This window comes from Acomys minous, assembly GCF_964271855.1.
Source record: "Acomys minous genome assembly, chromosome: 16".
NCBI lineage: Eukaryota > Metazoa > Chordata > Mammalia > Rodentia > Muridae > Acomys > Acomys minous.
This window is the reverse complement of record NC_140498.1, coordinates 3,456,759-3,478,376: the sequence shown is the minus strand read 5'-3', so window position 1 is coordinate 3,478,376 and position 21,618 is coordinate 3,456,759. Positions and strand designations below refer to the sequence as shown.

At 46.6% G+C, this 21,618-nt stretch overlaps 1 protein-coding gene across 11 annotated transcripts in view; it reads right to left on the bottom strand.

The window, feature by feature from the left end:
- Positions 1-2,963: 2,963 nt before the first annotated feature.
- NDEL1 (nudE neurodevelopment protein 1 like 1) overlaps positions 2,964-21,618 on the bottom strand; it is a 55,899-nt gene continuing 37,244 nt past the window's right edge. For 4 of the 11 annotated variants that reach the window (XM_084761551.1, XM_084761550.1, XM_084761545.1 and 1 more), the window contains 4 exons: positions 20,673-20,846; positions 17,644-17,735; positions 12,090-12,241; positions 5,247-6,468 (listed from right to left, as the gene is read on the bottom strand). In XM_084761551.1, the coding sequence (XP_084617677.1) occupies positions 6,375-6,468; positions 12,090-12,241; positions 17,644-17,735; positions 20,673-20,846 (512 nt within the window). In that variant the 3' untranslated portion in view covers positions 5,247-6,374. Of the gene's footprint in view, positions 3,476-5,246; positions 6,469-8,807; positions 8,843-12,084; positions 12,242-17,643; positions 17,736-20,672; positions 20,847-21,618 lie in introns of those variants that run through there. The other 7 variants (XM_084761549.1, XM_084761547.1, XM_084761548.1 and 4 more) reach the window with 6 other exon arrangements.

Sequence of the window (21,618 nt, the reverse complement as noted above, 5' to 3'; positions counted from 1 at the left end):
CCTCACCTTCTGTTCTTGGTTTCCCATCTCTGAACTGATTTAGGGGGGGGGGGGGAAATGGCCAACCACTTCCAGTGTTTGGATGCCTGAAGGCAGGGAACAACAGGTAGGCGTGTTTGGCCCAGTCAGTGAAGTCGAGGCTAGTACACTTTTAAGGGTTTGAGACTGCATGTTTGGATGGGATGCATGCAGCAAACATTGGGGAGGGGCCACTGGCTCCCACAGACAGCCTTTCTAGTGTGCATCATCTGGGATTGCAAAGAAACCCAGGGAAGCGTGAGGTGAATGCACCAACGCCTTGCTCTACAGTGTCAGGTGGTCTTCTGTGTAAGCCCAGGCACGCGCCCAGTAAGGTACGATTAGGCCTCTAGCCACACAAGGGCACAGGCAGCTGTCCCCACCATGGGGGAGGAAGGCGGTTAGCGGCACAGCAGCCCGCGCACACCTCACCTTTGCACTGTGTCTCGGCCCTCGCGTTCATGGATACAGAAGCCTGTTTGCCTCAGGAATCGTTCCTGCCTCCTGTCTGGCCTGTCAGCATCTCAACCCAGCCTGCAGGAGAAACAGGCTCCATGGACGCAGTCCACTTACTCCACAAAAAAACGCCAAGTAGAGCAGCCACTGGTCAGTAGGCAATTCCTCACCTTGCAGTCAAATGACACAAGCATGGTTATGCACACTGTCATCGCAGCACTGCTTCCTGCCTGCTGGCTTGATGGGTCACTTCCAGTGTCCTGGCACCAGAAGACTCCAGGGGCCTCTGCTTCTCAGCAGTTCCCTCCATGGCTACAACCTCAACTAAGACGTCCTCCTAGTCAACAGCCGCCCTACTGCTCTGCTTTGAGTGACCCACAGCCTGTTACCCGGAAGCCAGTGCTACTGAGGAAGAGCACTAGAAAGCAAGCCTTCCTGCCCCAGGCTTGCCCTCACCTCCCACACAAAAACAAATCAGCATGGCTGTATATTAATTAGACTCTGGAAGGGAGACCTGATGGCCTGCGACCGCTGTGAGGAGCTGCTCCTCTGCTTCCCCACCTTCCTGAGACACTGAGGACAGTCTCCACCCGAAGGCTGTGCTGCATCAGCTCAGGACCAGACCCTGTAGTCACTACTGCTGAGACTGCTGACTGTCAGGACTGTGACATGAAGGCTCTGTCCACCTCACAGTGCTGCTCTCCACACCTGTGACCCTGACATTACACTGCCTATGTGCTACACCAAGAGCTGAGCCCAGATCCTCCAACCCTGTGCAGCTGGAAATTAAGTCTGACTCTTACAGCAGTGTGGTCTTCATTTGTTCTCAAAGCAGGCCAATCAGTGGGCTCCATTCCAACGGAATGACATGACATAACTGGTGTAGATCTAAAATGTCCAGAACCTCAGGCATCACAGTCACTGTCAACAGGTTGCACTTGGGATATTGGCTGTCACTTCCTGGCTCATTGCAGGATGGCTGTCAGCCAATTAGAAAATTTTGGAAGTGACTGTGGATTGCACCTTTCAGGAATGCGACATCACCAACACCACAGAGCAGAGAATGGAAAACACTGACAAGGACAGTGCTGGGTCAAACGAAAAACTCACAATGCAGGCTTGGTCAAGTTTAGAAATCTCTCCTCCTCCTCATGTATATGAACTGTGACAGATGAGAGCTGTGCAGTGCCAGAGTGATGGGCCACGCCTTTTAACTCTAGCACTAGGAAAGCCAGGGCTGTGTACCTGTGGAGAACCTGTCTCAAAAACAAATCTGTCTGAAGACATTCAAAGCTTTCAGTAGTATTAAGTCTGAGCTGGGGCTGGAGAAGACAGTTCCGTGGGTGAGAGCACTGCTGCTCTTCCAGAAGCCCCAAGCTCAACTCCCAGCACTCATGCTGGGTCACAGCCATCGACCTCCAGATCCAAGGGCCGGAAGGGCACCAGGCATGGACATGGTGCGCATACACACATGCAGGCAACACGCCCACACATGGTGCGCATACACACATGGAGGCAACACGCCCACACATGGTGCACATACACACATGGAGGCAACACACCCACACATGGTGCGCATACACACATGCAGGCAACACACCCACACATGGTGCACATACACACATGGAGGCAACACACCCACACATGGTGCACATACACACATGGAGGCAACACACCCACACATGTGCGCATACACACATGCAGGCAACACACCCATACATGGTGCACATATACACATGCAGGCAACACGCCCACACATGGTGCGTATACACACATGCAGGCAACACACCCATACATGGTGCGTATACACACATGCAGGCAACACACCCACACATGATGCGCATACACACATGCAGGCAACACGCCCACACACAGAAAGTAACAGACTTCATGAAGGTCTACGTGACATGCATTTTCCATAGTTCTGTCCCGCTGTTTTCAGTGGTTCAGAAAACAAAGGAACATCTTCTAACTACTGGTGTCTGGGATTCTGAGAAATACACGGCCTCCTCATGAGTCCAGGGCCAGGGGACACCTGGGAAGCTATTTAATACTCCCCGGGGTGGCCATTTGGGCAGGGCAGAGCAGCTACGTTGGCTACTTCAAAGCATGGGTCTCAGTAAAAAGAAAACTGGTGTTGCCAGGCTCAATGGCGCATACCTGTAATCCCAGCACCAGGGGAGACAGGCAGCTCTGTGAGTTCAAGGCCAGCCAGGTCTACAAAGCGAGTCCAGGACAGCTAAGGCTACACAGAGAAACCCTGTCTCAAAAAAACAAAACTGGTGTTATTACTTTGGCTGATTTTTCTTGGGCAAGTTTGGAGGCCATTCTAAAATCTGGAGAGAGAGCCCCCAGCATCCTTTCCATCACTCGATTCTTTTTAACTGAAGTTGTACTCAGTGTTGCTGCTGTGTGCTTTCTTCCCACTGACTGCTGTGGCACTGAGAAGCCATCCTGGCCATCCCCTGCCGCCAGACACTGGACACTGAAATGTTCTTTACTTTATTGAAGTGTATCATATTCTGGAAATCATGAGGCATTACCCTAAAAATAAGCTATCACACTACTAGGCAGATTAAGACATGGAAAATAACATAATAAAATCAGCGATTTATAAGTACATCTCTCCCCTACACAGTGGGGTCAATATTCTGACTTTTTCCCCTAGCTAAAACTTAGGACAGTAAATGTTTCCCACGCCCATCCTTCAGTGCAGCAGGCAGCAGGGCTCGGCCACCGAGCCTCTCTCAGGTGTATCACGCACAGGTAGTCTTTCCTCAAGCCCACACTGGCAGCCCCGCCCCCTGGCAGGCATCCACTCATGACCACAGTCCCCGCAGGATCTACATACTGCAGGTTAGCAGAGATGGCAGTCAAGCATGACACGACACACCTGCTCACCAACGCCCGGTCAGTGAAAAGTTTAAACTTCTCTCCGTCAGGTCACATCTGCCTCAGGGAAGGCTTCCTAAAGAGCTGACAGGAAACGCTAGCAGAATTCCTGTGGGTGCAGATGGACAGCAGGACAGAGAATCACATAACAGCACAAACCCATCTGGTCCCCAACATAGGTTGTAACTGATTTGCTCTGGTTTTACATTTGCTTCTTTAAGCCAGGCTTGGTGAGTCACATCTCTATTTCTCAGAGCAGGCCTCCAGTTTGGGAAGAGAACACAGTAGAAAAAGATAGCGGCTCCATTTCCAAACCTGGCCTTGCTCTGAGCTGTCCTTTCTGAAAACTGGGGGGAAGTGGGTGCCCTGCGCTCTTCTGTGCAGCCCCCCACGCCCACCTCACATTAAGTTTCAGGCTCTCAGGTGACTTAGTTAATTCTGAGCCAAGAAGTGGGACCCTGTCTTCTACTCGCTGAAGAAGAACAGCAGGGTGGAGAATCAGTGCTCCCAAGAGGGAAGGAAGGCTGCCACAGGCCCAGACTCCTGAGGATTCAACAACATGTGGGCCACAGGCACCCTCCAGAAGAGCAGGCACTCAGGCAACTTTCACGTCAAGACTTAGGCCAGCAAGTACAAAGTATCCTGAGCCGTCCATCTCACAGGGTGCTGAAGACGAGGCCTCACGATCAACCAGTGTGCACGTGGGAGAGGGCTGCTGCGATCGTGTTTTAAAAGCAAACAGGACGGATAATGCACAGTACTGCCCGGGTGGGCCTGGGCCCAACGCAGCTGCAGCGTCCTTCCTACCTGATCAGCCCAAGAGAGCAGCAACTGACACAGAGCCTCAGAAACCCTGAACGCCCCTGGGAGCCAGAGCCTCAGCCCTGCTTGCCCAGGGGTCTCTGCTCATCTTAGGGCTCCCACACAAACAAAGGTCTGCTAACCCCTGACCTAATACACCCTTCCAAAGGCAAGATGCCATCATCCACCAGTCAGGCGGCTGCAATGCCTCTTGGTGAGTCAGCTGAGGGCAAAATTCCAAGAACAAACAAACAGAAAAGCTTGTCATCTGTAAACAGAAAGCTCGACAATTACCTTACTTAATGCTTCCTAATCACTTAGGAATCTGACTCACTTAACTTCCACTCACTTGGTGGTGGTGTTTTACAGTTTGGTGAGGAGGAGGAGCCGAGGTCTCTCAGGTAGTTCTGGCTGTCCTGGAGCTCGCTATGTAGAGCAGGCTAGCCTCGAACCTGGAACTCAGAAATCCACTGACCTCTGCCACCACACTCAGCACTTGTAGCTTTAAGCTATAAAGTGGGCTGTTGTGTTTGTGCTGCTGAAGCAGGCAGGCTCAGCACACATCACGCTCTTCACACCCCATGTTAGTCTCCTCAGCACAGCACCTGGGACTTACCTTACTTGCTAACATCGACCCAAAGAAGCAAAGGAAGAAAAGCCCATGTCCATGTAATTCCTCACACTTTTGGCACACAGTGCTGTTTGCAGTACAGCTAGGAGACCACTCCCTGGGCCCACACAGGCAGGCGCTTCACACCCTGGCAGGCTCCAGGCCCTGGGCCCACACAGGCAGGCGCTCCAGGCCCTGGGCCCACACAGGCAGGCGCTCCAGGCCCTGGCAGGCTCACCAGTGCTGCTCCTTTCCTCTGTCCTGTGGGGTCTGGATCATTCTCAGGCTGCCCCCTGGAAATGGTGCAAATCTAAAAACGTGCATGAATAGGTGCCTCTCCTGAGGCCTCAATCTCTTCTCTCTCATTTCACACCTCTTCTCCATCACATCCATGTGGGAGAAGAGACACTGAACAGCCTGTGTATGGTCTCTCATGGGATGGCAGGGGCCAAATAAAATGATCTCAACCTTTTTTTTTTTCTGTGAAATTTATTGTTTCCACATTAAAAGATTTTTTTGGAGGGAAGTATCTTCTTTAAACCACATGATGATCCTATACAGCTGCCCAGAGTAGGACACCATCATAAGTCATTAACATGCCATATGAGTCTGAATAAATAAAAGCTACAAAGCCCAAGTTATATACAAATATCTCAGGCAATAATGTTTACAAACCTATGTACAATAAAACAAATGTAAACAGTAAGTGCAGCGTGAGAATGATCAAAGGGTGCAAGGGGCAAACCCCTCCGGCCAGCCTGCCCCACGAGCTGGCCCCAGCCAGCCCCACAATCAGGCCCCTCGACCCTTCCCAATGCAACTGGACGGACCTTCAGAGGAGAAAACAAAAATGCTCTGAGATGTTCGGTGGCTGAGCTGGCGAGGACGTTGCCACCTGCCTCCTCTGAGTCTGAGGCAGAGGAGACAGGGACTTGACAGAGGCTCAGCCCTGGAGTGCCCAGGGGCCCGCTGCCCCTGCCTCCTGTAGCTCAGACACGCATCTCGCTGCTTTGAGAAGCAAGCAATGGAATGGACTGCTTACATAAAGTCAGAAGGTACAGACGATGTTCCCTAATTCAGAGACGTTCTCGACTCTGCCAGAAACAGGCCTGAACTGCAGGAGTGAGGTGGGGGCGGGGGAGACACACATGATCGTGAGCACTGAAGATGCTTGGCAGGAGCTTAGAAGGGTCTTGTCAACCTGATTGAAGGGGAACTTCTAGAAGATCTGCAATGTCCTAAACACAACTAAATCCTATCAGCACAGCAAAATGGGGGCTATGAGGCAGATGTGATGAATGGGTACTTCCACATCAGTGATCGAGTAATACACGTATGTATCACTTGGGACCCACAAAAGTGCAATCATGTGAAACCAACGGCACTACGGCGAGAAGAGAAAATAGCCAGTATTGATATCGCGCAGAGTCCTAGAGCTGGGCAGGGCCCAGCAGCCACCACGGCATGCGGCCTGCCCTCTGCCAACGGTGGAGAGGCAGACAGAGGGGCACAGGGCTGGACCCAGGCACCAAGGGACGAGGCATAGGTGTCCTGGGCTGCTGGAAGAGGGCAGGGGCCCCACCTGGAGGCCGGGCACTCACACACTGAGAGGCAGCATACCCGGTGCTGACGATGGGCGCGAGGAGCCCAGCCCAGGCGGAGGAGGAGCCGGATCAAAGCCGTTTACTGCCCTGTGGGGTGACCAGAACAGCAAGGGAAGAAGAGAAGAAAAAGGCTCATTTAAAATCACTTTACACATAGGAAGCTTTCTATAACTAGTCTTCCTAGCCCACAGTAGGATCCCACCACTCAAAGCACTGCCGCCTGGCTGCCCAGAAGGCACTGGGAAGAAGAGAACAGGTAGCTCACAGTCCTGGGGCACTGAGACCGTGGACCCCTTTCTAGGCAACTATGTCATATGGACCACTGTAAGCACAGTTCTGATTTAAAAAAACAAACAGTAAGAGGGCTCAATGTCTGGCAATAGAGAGCTCATTAAATAATTATACAACAAAACAATGAAATATAAATACAACAATTAAGAATGGATTCCAGAGCTGGTCGTGGTGACGCAGCCTTTAATCCCAGAACTTGGGAGGCAGAGGCAGGCAAATCACTGTGAGTTCGAAGCCAACCTGGTCTACAAAGCGAATTCAGGACAGCCAGGGCAACACAGAGACCCTGTTTAAAAAACAAAAACAAAAACAAAAAAATTTTTAAAGAATGTATTCCACAGCTGGGCACAACAGCGCACGCCTTTAATCCCAGCACTGGAGGAGGCAGAGACAGGCAAATGAATCTCTGTCCTGGTCTACAAAGTGAGTCCAGGACAGCCAAAGCTACACAGAGAAACCCTGTCTCAAAAAAACCAAAAACATTTTTTAAAAAATGTATTCTACAGTATTTTAACAGCAGAGAAAAATATTCAGAATGTATTTAATAATATAAGGAAAATGGAGCAGGCTACCTAAAAAAAAGAAAATGCAAGCAGTGTACAGCCTACATTCTATTCTCTCCCAGCCGTTTATACAGACACTATAATACAGTTAAGTCTAGAATGAATATAGCCACATATACATGTAAATATATAACGTATGGATTATATACATATTATATATACACACATATAATGACATCATCTGTAGCATGGAAGAAAGTTTTAACAAAATGTATTCTCTGGGTTGTAGATAAATTTTACTAGTTTATACTTTGTTTTATAAATCTATTGCAATACCAGTATCTCAAGGAAAAAATAAATAAATGAATGAATGAATGAATAAAATAAATGAATGTTTAGCAAGCAAAGCCAGATGGGAAAACTTGTTTTTTCTGTAGTTATACACAGGAACCCAGCCCCACACAGCGCCAACATCCAGGCACACCCAGCAAAGTGACAGGCACCCCCAAATCCACCCACCGGCATGCAGCCACAGGAAGCAAGGAGAAGGAGAAAGGAGAGAGGCACAAGAGCTCTCTCAGGAGGCTGCTCAGCCTTTCTATTCTAAGAGGTGGTTAGTTAAAACCAGAAGAAAAGAAAGATGACCTCTAGAAGTGTCCGTCTGGAGAGGCCCTTCCAGGAAACTAATTGTATTGAATGAGGAAGGTTTCCGACAGAAGGAAAGGGGCAGGGATAAAGAAATAACTGCCTAGTGGGCCACACAGAATTAAATACAGGGCCCAGGCAGGGTGGAGACAGCCCTGGGAATCAAGTATGCAGATAAAGGCTCCAGACACACAATTCCTGAATTTACACCCAAGTCTAGCTAAAGTAAAACAAGTCAACTCCAGAAAGGTGCTTTAGCAACACAAACTGTGCCTTTGAGGCCAGTCAGGAGAGCAGCTATCACCTGACAATACAAAAGAGCCATGAGGGCAGCGAGGAGAAGACGGCAGCCAGAGCCCGCTGCTCTCCCTGTGTGTAAACAGAAGCATGACCAGTTCCAGGTAGCTCTGGTCCTCTACCAGGCTATGCCAAGAGTGCAGAAAGAGAAGGCAGAGTCTACACACACCCCACTTACCAGCCCAGGTTACTGTGGAAACACAGAGCAAGGGGGTTCATTCTTGTCAGCTTCTGATGCGAGAGAACAGAAGCAATCGCGGGCAAAAGGAACCCATCCCCATCAAGACAGTGAGGAGTGACCCTGGAGCCTAGCATCCCCTCCACACATCACCCTGCCCTGGAACGGGGAGTGCCACCCAGGACCACTGCACTGAGGTGTTATTTTATTTTGTTCAAATGGTGTCTTTCTCTATTGCCAAGCTGGCCTCAAGTCCTGAACTACCTCAGCCCCCCACTAGCTGAGAACACAGGCACTCCCTCCTGACGGGCTGTTTTCCTGCATACTAACTAATGACAGCAATGGTGTAATCAAGTCAAACCCGATCAGGAAAGCTCACACTCACAGGCTAAAAGCTGGTTAAAGCTGAGTCAGCCCCATGCGGTTAGTAAGACCAGTTTGTTAATGTGTCTCCCACCACACAGCATGAGTAAGACAGAGAAGAAGAAAGCACAGCAAACAAATTGAGTTACCCATGAACAACGTGGGAAATATGACTTTTTCTTGCCTAATGAAAAAAGGAAAATTCATTAAACAGCACATCCTATTTTCACATCATGCCCTGAAATAAATCCACACCTACCTACACACACCCAGAAAAATGTGACTGCTTTGCCCACATCTGCACCATGTGCAAGCAAGACAAATAAAACCAGATTAAACTTACGAAAGAAAAAAATGTTTTAGAGCAAATTCAAGTCACACATAAACTGCATTATCCTCAAGACTGAAATATAAAGAGTATCTAGTGGGAAAAAAACTAGGGCAGCCAGGCCCAGCATGAGGGACTGGCAGAAACCCCAGAGGACAAACTCCTGGTTCTAAGACAACCTTAGATAATCAGAATCCACAAAACTATTTGTGACTCGCACACATAAGGCCATGGACCCAGCCTGGGTGTGCAGTTTCATGTGGCAAAGCTACACAGCCTCTGAAAGCTGCAAGCAAAACGAAGGAAAAACACTCACAACCTCCCAAGAAAACCTACTTGTCAGTCTCCAGTCACACTAGCAAACTAGTGATAGAGCTACAGACACTCCTCAGGGGCAAAGGGCAAGCAAGGCCAGCACCACAGCCACAGTGGGGCTTCTTCTCCCACGCAGAAGTCCCGAGCACACTTCCCCATTTCTACAAAGTCTGGCTTTTCTTTACCTTGACAGAGTTAATAATGCATCTGGGGACCACACTGTCTGCCCTTTCCTCTTACAGCTGGCACATGCCACCTTGGTTTTTATCTAGTCAAGAGGTGAAAAGATGCCAGAGGTAAAAGCCAGGCCAACCACCAGAAAGGCAGAATGAAAGCAAAGCGGCCAGGAAGCGCGGACACAGCAAAGCCATGGAGGCCCCAGCAAGTTAACACTGCAGTGTCCAGCCACAATCCACATGTCAAATAAAGAAACACTGTATCAAGAGCCAACCCATAAAAGTATGTTTCACTGATGGTAGAAACAATACAGCGTGAAATTTTTCATAATTTAAGGCAAAACACAAATAGCAACTGTAAGTGGTCTGTGAGGAAGGAACCTGCTCCGCACTTTCTCCACTACTCAGCTCAGGGCATGGGACACACTGTCCAGCCGCTCCTGGGCAGCCTCATCCAAGGGCAGCTTCATCGCCTCTGAGCAATGGGTGCCCTGGTCGCTGTGAGTTTGAGGCCAGCCTGATCTATACAGGGAGTCCAAGACAACCAAGGCTTCACAGAGAAACCCTGTCTCAAAAAAGAAAAGAGAGACAGAGAGAGAGAGAGAGAGACAGAGAGAGAGAGAGAGAGAGAGAGAGAGAGAGAGAGAGAGAGAGAGAGAAAGCGTGTATCCCTCTCCCACTATGGCCACCTGCAAGCACGTTCCACACAAAGGCCCTGCCTAACCACGCCATCTCCGGTTCATGTCTCTTCGCACACTGTAAGATGCCGCTGGAGGCCCACCAAGTCTCCACACTCTTGAAGATGCCCTCTAAGTTCTCTGTGTCACTCGGGGTGGCTGGTCTACTATGGAGGTACCTGTCCAGGTTGTGTTCTAAACACCTCAACACGGGCTCCTAAGCCTGGTGAGTTAATTCTGAATTTATCCCACCTGAGGAGCCCTAAGAGTTAAAACAGAGTTCTAACTTACGTATTATTTTAAAATGTGCTTTTAGTAGGAGGTCCTCCTATCCTTTCAAGACAGAAGTGTCATAAGAAACAGCAATAGGCCAGAATACTCCACTACAGGGTGGACAATAAAACCCTTTTCCAAGAGTAGAGTGTAGCCTGGCGTAGTGCACATATCTTAACCCAAGCACTCAAAGGCAGAGACGGGCAGGTCTCTGTGACTTTGAGGCCAGCCTGGTCTACACATGAGTTCCAGGGCAGCCAGGGCTACATAATGAGACCCTGTCTCAAAACAACAGAGTAGGTTGTCTGTAACAATCAGGTCTTTGATAAAGCTGTAGCTATTGGGGGCATCAGAAACACAAGCACCTTTAAAACATGCTGTGAAACTTTACAGAGCCGTCCCTCCATCGTTTGGTGGCCTATCCCACTCATGAGAGACAAGGGCAAACGATCATGAGCACGTCAGCTGCTGCTCCAGGACAGCAGACAGAGCACAGGCCCTAACCAGCTCCCTATGTAAGTCATGTCTACGCCAAGAAGACTCGTGTGTATTAGTGAGAAAACAAAACAAGGCAGACTGAAATGCACTGACAAAGACGACACTAGCAATGTGAACCAACACAGGCAAGCTGCTGAGCAATATTTAACCTGTACTCACGTGGATGTGTCACAACAAGTTTACAGCAGATGCATAAAATTCTAAGTTTACATGCCTGAAAATTAACTCTAAAAGTTACCAAAACAAGCCGGGCGTGGTGGCGCACGCCTGTAATCCCAGCACTCGGGAGGCAGAGGCAGGCGGATCGCTGTGAGTGCAAGGACAGCCTGGTCTACAAAGTGAACCCAGGACAGCCAAGGCCACACAGAGAAACCCTGTCTCTGAAGAAAGAGAGAAAGAAAGAAATGACCAAAACAGTGTGAAAGTAGAAAGCTTCCTTCTTACTTCACATACTTCTATGCCAATTGAGGTTTTTTCACTAACAATATTCCACTGCTCTAAGCTCAAAACCTTTTTTAAAAATTTGAATACACACACAAAAAAAGTAAATACACACACACACACACACACACACACACACACACACACACCTTTTCTTTTTTTGAAAGTCTCACTATGTAGCTCTAGCTCACTAAAAACTCACTATGTATACCAGTCTGGACTTAAACTCTCACTTGTATTTGACCCAGTGACTAAGCACTTTAGAGTTTATTTTTCTAAAATCTTTAAGTAAAAGGCTTACCATACAGTCTACATACAAACAACTGCAGTGTTCACCACTTCCCTTAAAGGAGACCTGGACAGCAGGCCCACAGGGGCCCTGAAGAGTCTCCTGAGCCAGCACAGCTGCCTTTAAGAGTCTACCCCAGAACAGACACTGTAGGTTCCAGGGCCAGCAAACTCTTTGGGAATCAGAAGACAATAACAGATCTCTGTCCTCTGGGACGTGAATAAGAAGAGCTGGGAAATCTCACCAGTGTATGTGACTTTCAAGACTTTGGTAACCTCACTTAAGACTTGCAAACTTACACTGATCAGTGAGTCCAAGGATTTGGGGCTGTAGCTCAGGGGTAGAATAACTGTCTGGCACACGTGAAGGCTTAGGTTTTATCTCTAGAACTGCTCCCCCCACCCAAGCCCCCACAAAAATAGTCAAAGACTTACCCTTTATGGAAGAAAGTCCCACGCCCTGACCTCGGGCACTCTGGGCCATTGCTGTTCATTACTCCACAGTTAACGCTCCCTGGAACATAGGATTTGCGGGATGCTTGGTCTTTTGCAAAGTTCCTGCAAGCTGCTAACTTGGATTCTAAAGCCTACAAAGAAAGAAGGAATGGACAGCTGTCAAAACAGTGGTTAAATAAAAGACATCTGCATCTCAAACCATTTCTATTTTAGGCTTCAACCCTTACCCTCCAGGATAATTAATGGCCATTAGTTAAGCCATAACCAACTGTCTTTCTGGTAGAAAAGGAACATTTACACAGACTCCCACCCCCCACACCTTCTAATGAGCTCAGAAATTTTAACTTTTTCCTCTCGGTATCACTGAGGGACACAAAAATCCACAGCTTACAAGTTAAAAAACTATGGTTCCAGCAGGCAGATAAAGATTCCAGACACTTCAACCCCACTCATTACTTGCCAAGTTCTACAACACTGGTTTAGACTGGGATTTTGTGTGTTTGTGTAGCAAGCATCACAAAGAACCATCACTTGAGAATGTTTTTAATGCAGTTCACTCTTTGTATAGGTTCTTCAGTCTGTTTTTTCCACTGCATCGGAACAGATCCATTTCCAATCTCCAATGTGACAGCATACTATAAACTCTAAACCTGACACCTTTTATCTACAATCAACTGACCTGCAAACGATACTGGCCCTTCAGATGCCTCTAAACCTAGTGTCTTCCCATTGCACCTGTCACAAACACGCTCTACCAGCCAACAGATGATGTGGAGAGAACGTCTCATCTCTCCACACCTGAATATCATAAAAATCTCTCTTTCCCAAACCAACTATTTTCCACTAGCCACCCTACCACCCCCCAAAAAGGAAAAAGATACACTGTGGTAATATGTATATATATTACATTCCAATTCACAAGACTAAAGGATTAGAAAGCCACAGAAAATACATACTTTCAGAATCCCATCATTTCAACAAAAACATATGAAACAGTACCAAAAACAAACTGAAACTTCTTTTTCTTCTGGCCCCCCATTTTTTGGGGGATGGTGGTTTTTGGGGTTTTATTGTTTTGTTTTCTCTGTGTAGCCTTGGCTGTCGTGGAGTCACTTTCTAGACCAGGCTGGCCTCGAACTAACAGTGATCCGCCTGCCCCTGCCTCCCGGGTGCTAGGATTAAAGGCGTGCACCACCATGCCCAGCTTTCTGCCCCCTTCTTATGGGGAAAGTACAATGAGCTAGTTAAATACTGACAGACATAACGACCTTCTAGGCTGCTCTGAGGACCATCCATCGGCAACTTGTAAATAAATATATCCACACTGAAACATTTGGTTTCCTATATGCAATGAAGGGACTTGTCCATCCACATAAATATCTGCTAAGCATATGACACATGACAGGCAAAAATTATGTTCCAAGCATCAGTGGTACCACAGGTGGAACAAGCACTGGGTCTTTTCAAAGAAAAGGATGGTCAAGAGATTACTGAAAAAGTAGACAAATAAAGACCCAACAAGATGTCAAAGAGAAATGGGCAGATGGGTGGGAACAGCCGAGAAACAGCTTCAGGGATGCCAAAAACAGAGAACATTTCGAGGATGTGGTAAGCACATTGGTGTTGAATGCTTCAAATAAAAATTCAGAACAGCACACATATTGGATTTGACTACACTGACATCACCAAGCAGTTGTAGGGGCTTAATCAGGGAACAGAGACCAGACCAGAGTACATATGCAGTCAAAATGGCAACAAGAGGGATGATAAAGGGAGACAGAATATAAAGAACGGCCTTTATTTTTGCTCTGTAAAATTTAAAAAGCCGGGCACAGTGGGGCACACTATTAATTCTAGAACTTTGGCTGCAAAAGCAGTCAGATTTCTCTGAGTTGGAAGCTAGCCTGGTTTACCTAGCAATACCATGCCTACTACGACCCTGTCTTTTAAAAAAAAAAAGCTAGGCATACTAAGAAATCCCAAGTGGCAGGTAGACACAGAAACAGCATGAGTTGGGAGTTCTAGGCCAGTGTAAACTATGTACACAGTGAACAGTGTCTCAAAAAAAAAAGGGGGGGGGTGTAGATGAAGGGAGAGAGGGAAAGGCTTGAGATGGTGCAGCTCAGTGGCTTAAATGTCAAGACATTTCAGGGACCCGACAAGACAGTGCAGTATAAAAGCATTTCCCTCAGCAGGTACAAATGCTTGCCGTGCAAGCCTGATAACCTCAGCTTGGTCCCTAGAACTCATGTTTTTAAAAAAAACAAACAAAAGACAGACCTGGAGCTAGAGAAATGATAGTCGGTAGTTAAGAGGGCCTGAGCTCAGGTCCCAGAACCCACACCAGACGGCTCACGACAACCTGTAAATCCAGCTCCAGGGGATTTAACCCCTCTGGCCTCACAGGGCACCTGCATTCGCACGCACACACCCACACTGAGACATATGTGCATAACTAAATAATAGTAAAAGTAAATTCTAAAGACAAAAAGCCAATTGTGCTATACAGTAGCACTAGTGGGCATGCATGTACACATACACACACACACACACAACAGAAATTAATAAATATTGTTTTCAGATCTGTGCACTTTTTTATGCATGCATATGCACGTCTGTGTAAGTGTGCTGCACCCTGTGCATGGAGGTGGCTGAAGAGGACAGGAGTCAGATCCTGGAGCTAGAGTTACAGGCAGTTATGAGAAACGTGATCCAAACCTAGGCGTTCTCAAAGAGCAGCAATGCTCTTAACCACTAAACCAGTCCTCTAAATTTTTTTAAAAGAGGCTCTGATTTAATTCCCAGTAGGTACGGATATGTATGCACACAGAAACATTATATATAAAACGCACAGCATGGCTGGGCACAGCGGTACATGATCTCCAGAGGTGGAGGAGGGAAGCAAGAGGATGCCTACTTAAGGCTAGCCTGGGCTTCAAGGTGAGACAGAACATTTTAAAATATTGTCCTCCTTTATGATTATACAAGAAATGGCATATCATAAAAGCTACTGACTCATTTTCAATTTACAAATTACAATAGAGAGTTCAAGAAGAAAGGAGGAGGAGAAGAGTGAACTGAGAACTCAGAAAAAGATTTCACAAAGTTACCTGGGGCTGGAAATAAAGCTCAGGGGTGGAATGTGTGCTCACTATGTGTGATGCCCTGGGTTCCATCTGTGACACCATAGATAAATTGATTTACTTCAGTTGGATTGAGAGGAGACAGGTTAAGTTCCTTTGTTTTTCTTTTCTTTTCTTTTTTTAATTTATTTATTATTTATACAGTATTTGGCCTGCATGTGAGCCAGCAGGCCAGAAGAGGGCACCAGGTTTCACAGATGGCTGTGAGCCACCATGTGGTTGCTGGGAATTGAACTCAGGACCTTTGAAAGAACAGCCAGAGCTCTTAACCTCTGAGCATCTCTCCAGCCCCCATCCTATATCCCCCACCTCCCTGCTGTTTGTTTTTCTTAAAGCCAAACAAACACATCATTTTAAATTAGGGGAACAGACACTACAACTCTTACAACAGCACTAAAAACTGCCAGGCAGTTTAATCCCAGCACCTGGGAGGCAGAGACAGGCACATCTCCGTGAGTTTGAAGCCAGCCTGGACTACATAAGTGAGTCCAGGACAGCCAGGGCTACACAGAGAAACTGTGTCTCGAAAAGAAAAAAAAAGGGGGGGGGGCGGTGACAGAAGACTGCTATACGTGCTGCATGAATAATTCAAGCCAATTAATTTTTATAGGTTGAAGTGAGGTTGGGAGCTAACGTGCTGGCCACACCATGTCCACTGTAGGAGCAGCGGTCAGAGCAGCAGGCGCAGCACCTGTATCTCAGGCTCACCCTCCCCCCACCTTCATCTCTGAGTCATAGTCTTAACTATGTAGAGCAAGCTTGACTCAACCTCACAATCCTCCTGCCTCAGCCTCCTGAGGTGTTATGATTACAGATACACAACATCACACCCAGCCCATTTCTTCTTTAGATAGTATAGTTGAATTTCTGTTCTTTCAAAACAAATCTAAGTGAAAGGGGCTGGGGAGATGAAGAGATGGCACAGTGAGTTAAGCACTCGCCACACATAGCTGATGACCTCAGTTCAAATCCCAGAAACCCACATCCAAATCCCACAGCACAGTCTACATACAACCCCAGCAGATGCCTTCCGGGAAATGGGAGGAACAGACTGTGTGCTCATGGGTCAGCTAGCCTGACACACAGAACACTGAGCTATAAGGGGCCCTGTCCCAATTAGTGCAAGGCAAAGATGAACACGGGCCATCCTCTGACCTCCACATGTATGCTTTCATTCACACACATGAGCGTGTACACAGGAAATGAGGGTAAGAACTCGTAAGGGTTGATTATTGAAAAGAAGTCACTGGTAGAAATGTGTGACTAATGCCAGACATGCCAACTCTACGGCAGTAGAATACAATCACAAGGTCCCATACTGTTTCTAGTAATCTCCTTGTTTGGCTATTCCATACGACTGGTCTCCTTATGAGCAAGACAATGACTGTGACAATAATAATATTAAGAGTCCTGGCCAGGCGTGGTAGCACACACCTTTAATCCCTGCGCTTGGGAGGCAGAGGCAGGCTGACTGCTGTGAGTTCAAGGCCAGCCTGGTCTACAAAGCGAGTCCAGGGCAGCCAAGGCTACACAGAGAAACCCTGTCTCAAAAACAAACAAACAGAGTCCTAAAGAAGTAAGCAAAAGACATCTGATAAAGGCCAACAAGCAGCATTACTCTGGGAGTTGGACACAAGTGAAAAACTGAGTAGGAAGGTGCATCCTGCAGCTGCAACTACCTAGGAGGCTGAGAAAAAAGATAACCTGAGCTCGTGAATTTTAGACTAAGAAGGTGCTATATCAAAAAACAAAAAGCCATCAGCAAAAACATCAGCCTCAGGCTGCTGAGCTGGCTCAGTGGGTTTTATCCTGTCTGCAGAGCATGACAACCTGGATTGATCCCTGGAACCCAAGTGGTGTGAGTGGGAACTAGCCTGAAAGCTGTTCTGCCCTCCACACACACCAGAGCACCACCCCCACATGCTTACACATGGGTGCGCATGCTCTCAGGTGCAGACGCACACTTTTTTTTTTAAGTAAAAAAACAAAACTAGAGAGTTAGCTCAGAAGTTGTTGCTCTTGCACAGGACCAAAGTTGATCCCAGAAGCCACACAGGCGCCCACAGCATCTGCTGACTCCAGCCCTGGGGTCCACCACCCTCTCTGACCTCAGCAGCACCAGGCACACACATGGGACATACATTCATCCAACTCATACATGTAAAATAATAAAATAAATAAATCTTTAAAAATTAATAAAGAAAAAGGTTTTATATTTCTTTTTTGGGGGGAAGGGAAGGGGTTGAGACAGGGTTTCTCTCATGTCTCAAGCCTCATGTCTGCGCGTCAGGGATGGGTGCTCCTCAGCGTCACTGTGGTTCTCAGCACAGGACAGGGAAAGGTCTATAGCGCTCCAGCAGGGGAAACAGTCATCAGAACGCAATGCTTACCCCTACTTTCCGCAAGAGATCCCCCACGATGTTTAGTGCTGATATCCTAGCAGAAGGTGTTAGTGGACTGGTTCCAAAACCATTTGGTACAGCTACAGACAAAGAAAAGCAGAGTGATGACATCAGCAGCTCCCTTATATTTGGGTTGTATTGATGACGTTACAATGCAAAATACATGTGAAACAAAATCATACTGTTCCAAAGTACAAATAAAGTATAAAGAAGCTTAATCATTAAACTACAGTGTGTCACTACTCCAAACTGCTGCAAGGACAAAAATCCTTAACCATCTCAACAGCTGCTTCTGAAAATCCTAAAATTAGAACTGTGAGGGCAAAGGGCTGCCCATTTTGTCACCTTAAGAGATATCCTGAATTCAATTCCCAGCAACCACACAGTGGCTCACAGCCATCTATAATGTGACCTAATGTCCTCTTCTGACATGTAGGTGTGCATGCAGATAGAGCACCCATACATAGCAATAAATAAGTCTTTTAAAAAAGAGAGAGAGAGAGAGGACCATGGAGGAACTCAGGAGACTGCGGCAGCACGCACAGTGCTTGCCAAACAGACCCCAGTGCAGGGCCAGGAAAGTAGACATGGGCGCCTACTCCTAACAAAGAAGCTATCTCCAAATGACAACCGTCCACAAGGAAAAATTAATTTCTTCAAGTGCTTCTCACAGAGTAGACAAACCACGTTAGAGGGCCGGCCCCATGCTCAGCAGCAGTAAATGACCAACACAGAACAAACTCAAAGATATTTTTAGAGATTTTCTTTTATCTCATATTGCTTTTTTTTTTACCGTATCAGTCTTCTGTTTGTACATTTTCTTTTGCTTGTACATTACCATTTCCACATTTTTAAAGATGTATTTATTTATTTACATATATAAGTGCCCTATCCACATGTACACCTGCATGCCAGAAGAGGGCATCAGATCACGTGATGCTTGTGAGCCACCATGTGGTTGCTGAGAATGGAACTCGGGACCTCTACAAGGAAGAGCAGACAGTGCTCTTAACTACTGAGCCATCTCTCCAGCCTCTAACATTTCCAATTTTGTTGGGGAGGGGGGTTGGTTTGTTTGTTTGTTTCTGAGACAGAGTTTCTCTGTATAACCCTGGCTGTCCTGGACTTACTACTATGTAGACCAGGCTAGCCTCAAACTCAGAGCGATCAGGCTGCCTCTGCCTCCCAGAGTACTAGGATTACAGGAGTACACCACGGTGCCTGGCCAATTTTGTGTTTTATGGTGTGTGTGTGTGTGTGTGTGTGTGTGTGTGTGTGTGTGTGTGTGTATACGTGTGTGTTATTTCTTTTTCTTGTTAATTTTGTTTTATTCTTGTTTGTGGTTTTTTCTTTTTGTTTTTGTTTTTAACCTGTTTGTATTCATAACAGAGAGAAAAAAAAGAAGGTATAGAGCTGGAAGGTGGGGAGGTGGAGCTGTCCGGTCTGGACCTGCGCAGGCACTGTCATGCTGCCACAGCCTCCTGAGTTCACTGCGGAACACCATGGTCATATCTATTAAGGTGACAAATGGGCAGCACTCTACCCATTTCTAGGAGGAAATGTATAAGGGAAAAACATTATCATAATATATTATATAAAAAAATTCTTACAATTAAAAATAAAAGGAATACTATGCAAACTGGATACAGTAGAGGCAGGTGGATCTCTGTGAGGCCAGCCTGGTCTATATATAAATGCCAAGTACCAGGGCAGGTAGGGCTACAGAGTGAAACCATGTCTCAAAAAGGAAGGGAGGGAGGGAGAGAGAAAGAGACAGAGGGGAGGGAGAAAGGGACAGAGGGAGGGAACGGAGGGAGACTGCAAAAGCAGTAATAATGAAATATGACTGACATAAGAAAATAAATTTCACCATTCTAGCTAGTTGAGTAGGCACAGATACAGAAAATACTGTCCTAATTGGCCAGAGCACCTGTAATCCCAGCACTCAGGAGGCAGAATCAGGTGGATCGCTGTGAGTTCGAGGCCAGCCTGGTCTACAAAGTGAGTCCAGGACAGCCAAGGCTGCACAGAGAAACCCTGTTTAAAAAAAAAAAAAAATTTTAAAAAGAAAGAAAAAATAAGACCTTTTACAATCTAACTTTTTATCTTTTCTGTGCTTTCAAATTCCACATGGAACTGAGGCCAGAGATGGGTCTCAGCTCTCTGCAAAGCACACAGAATTCCAGAGGGTTCAGTCCCCAAGCCCCACACCAAAACAAATAAATGAATGAATGCATCTGTGTGCACAGATATTTCTACAATAACCAAAATTGAAATTTTAAACTTAAAGCCTTTTTAACTTGCTGGCCATGGTAGCACACACCTTTAATACTAGTACTTGGGAGGCAGGAGGATCTCTGAGTTGGAGACTACAGAGTGAGTTCTAGGACAGCCAGGGCTACACAGAGTAATCCTGTCTCAGAAAAATATATAAATAAATAAAAGTTAACTTTTAAAAACTTTGACTTAAGCTGCTCTTTAGCGTAGGCATCATCCCACCCATCCTATAGCAACAACCTGGGGTAACAGCCTGTCCTTTGCTTCATGAGTGCTACAGTAACTTGTAACTGCAATTCATGCTTAGGCCATAGCAGGAAATGCATTAAAATGATCATCTAACATAGCCTTAAAATAAAATAAAAAACCAGGGCTGGAGAGATGGCTCAGAAGCTAAGGGTACTAGCTGCTCTTCCAAAGGTCCTGAGTTCAATTCCCAGAACCCACATGGCAGCTCACAACCATCCATAATGAGATCTAGGTGCCCTCTTCTGGCCTGCAGGCACATAGTCAAGCAGAATACTGTATAATAAATAAGTAAATATTAGGGGTAAAGAAATACAAACCTTGGGCTATAGAAATGGCTCAGTGGTTCGTCTGCTCTTTCAAAGGACCCTGGTTCAATTCCCAGCACCCACATGGCAGCTCCCAACTGTCTGTAACTTCAAGATCTGACACACCCTCTACACCAATGCGCATAAACTAAAATTAAATTTAAAAAAAAAATTTTAAATACAAACCTTTTGGTGAAGGAAAACTATTTTCTGTTCCTTTCCCAACAGGCGTTGCAGGCAAAGAGAGTGACGCCTGGACAGCAGAGTCCATCTTCTCACAGTCCAGCGTCGGCGAGCTGGGAGCGGACTTTCGGGTCACTTCCTGTTGTCGTTCCCGAACTGCTAACTCCTGCCTTAAATCTGCCAACAAAAGCAGGAATCCTCACTTGAGGGAACAAATATATCATGCAAAATCCCAACCAAATCTTTATAAAGACATTTATTCCTAAGTTACTATTTCTCAAAACAAACTTCCTATGTAAAAGCCTTCATCTCCACAACAAAAATGTAACTGTTCCATTTAAATAATCCCTCAGAAATTAAAACACAGGCAGTGAGATGGGGCAGTGAGATGCCTCAGCAGGTTAAGGCACTCGTTACTAAGCTGGCAGCCGGACTCCATCCGAGAGAACCAACTCCTACAAGGCGCCCTCTGACTTCCACACCCATGCCGTGGCGCGCACATATACACGAAGTAAGTAACCATAATTTTTTAAAAGAAGTTTAAAATGCTATAACCTCAAAGAAGAGTATTATAGCCAAAAGCAAAGAGAAACTGAGCTGTGAGGGCTGAAGAGATGGCTTTTCCATAGGACAAGTTCAATTCCCGATCCATGTCAGACAGCTCACGGCTGCTGTAATACTAGCTCCGGGGCACCTGACACCTCTTCTGGCCTCTGCAGGCACCTGCACACAAGTGGCCTACACACACACACACACACATAAATAAAAGAGCAGGACACAAAATAGAAATCATAGTGAAACAAAATAACACAAGATATTTCTAACCAACTCATTTGCATGTGTCACATTTTGAAATGGTAGTGTCAAGATTACTACAAAAAAAAATCAATGAAGTAAAAAGTTTTGTAATTTTTTTTTATTACTTTTTAAGACAAGGTCTCACTATGCA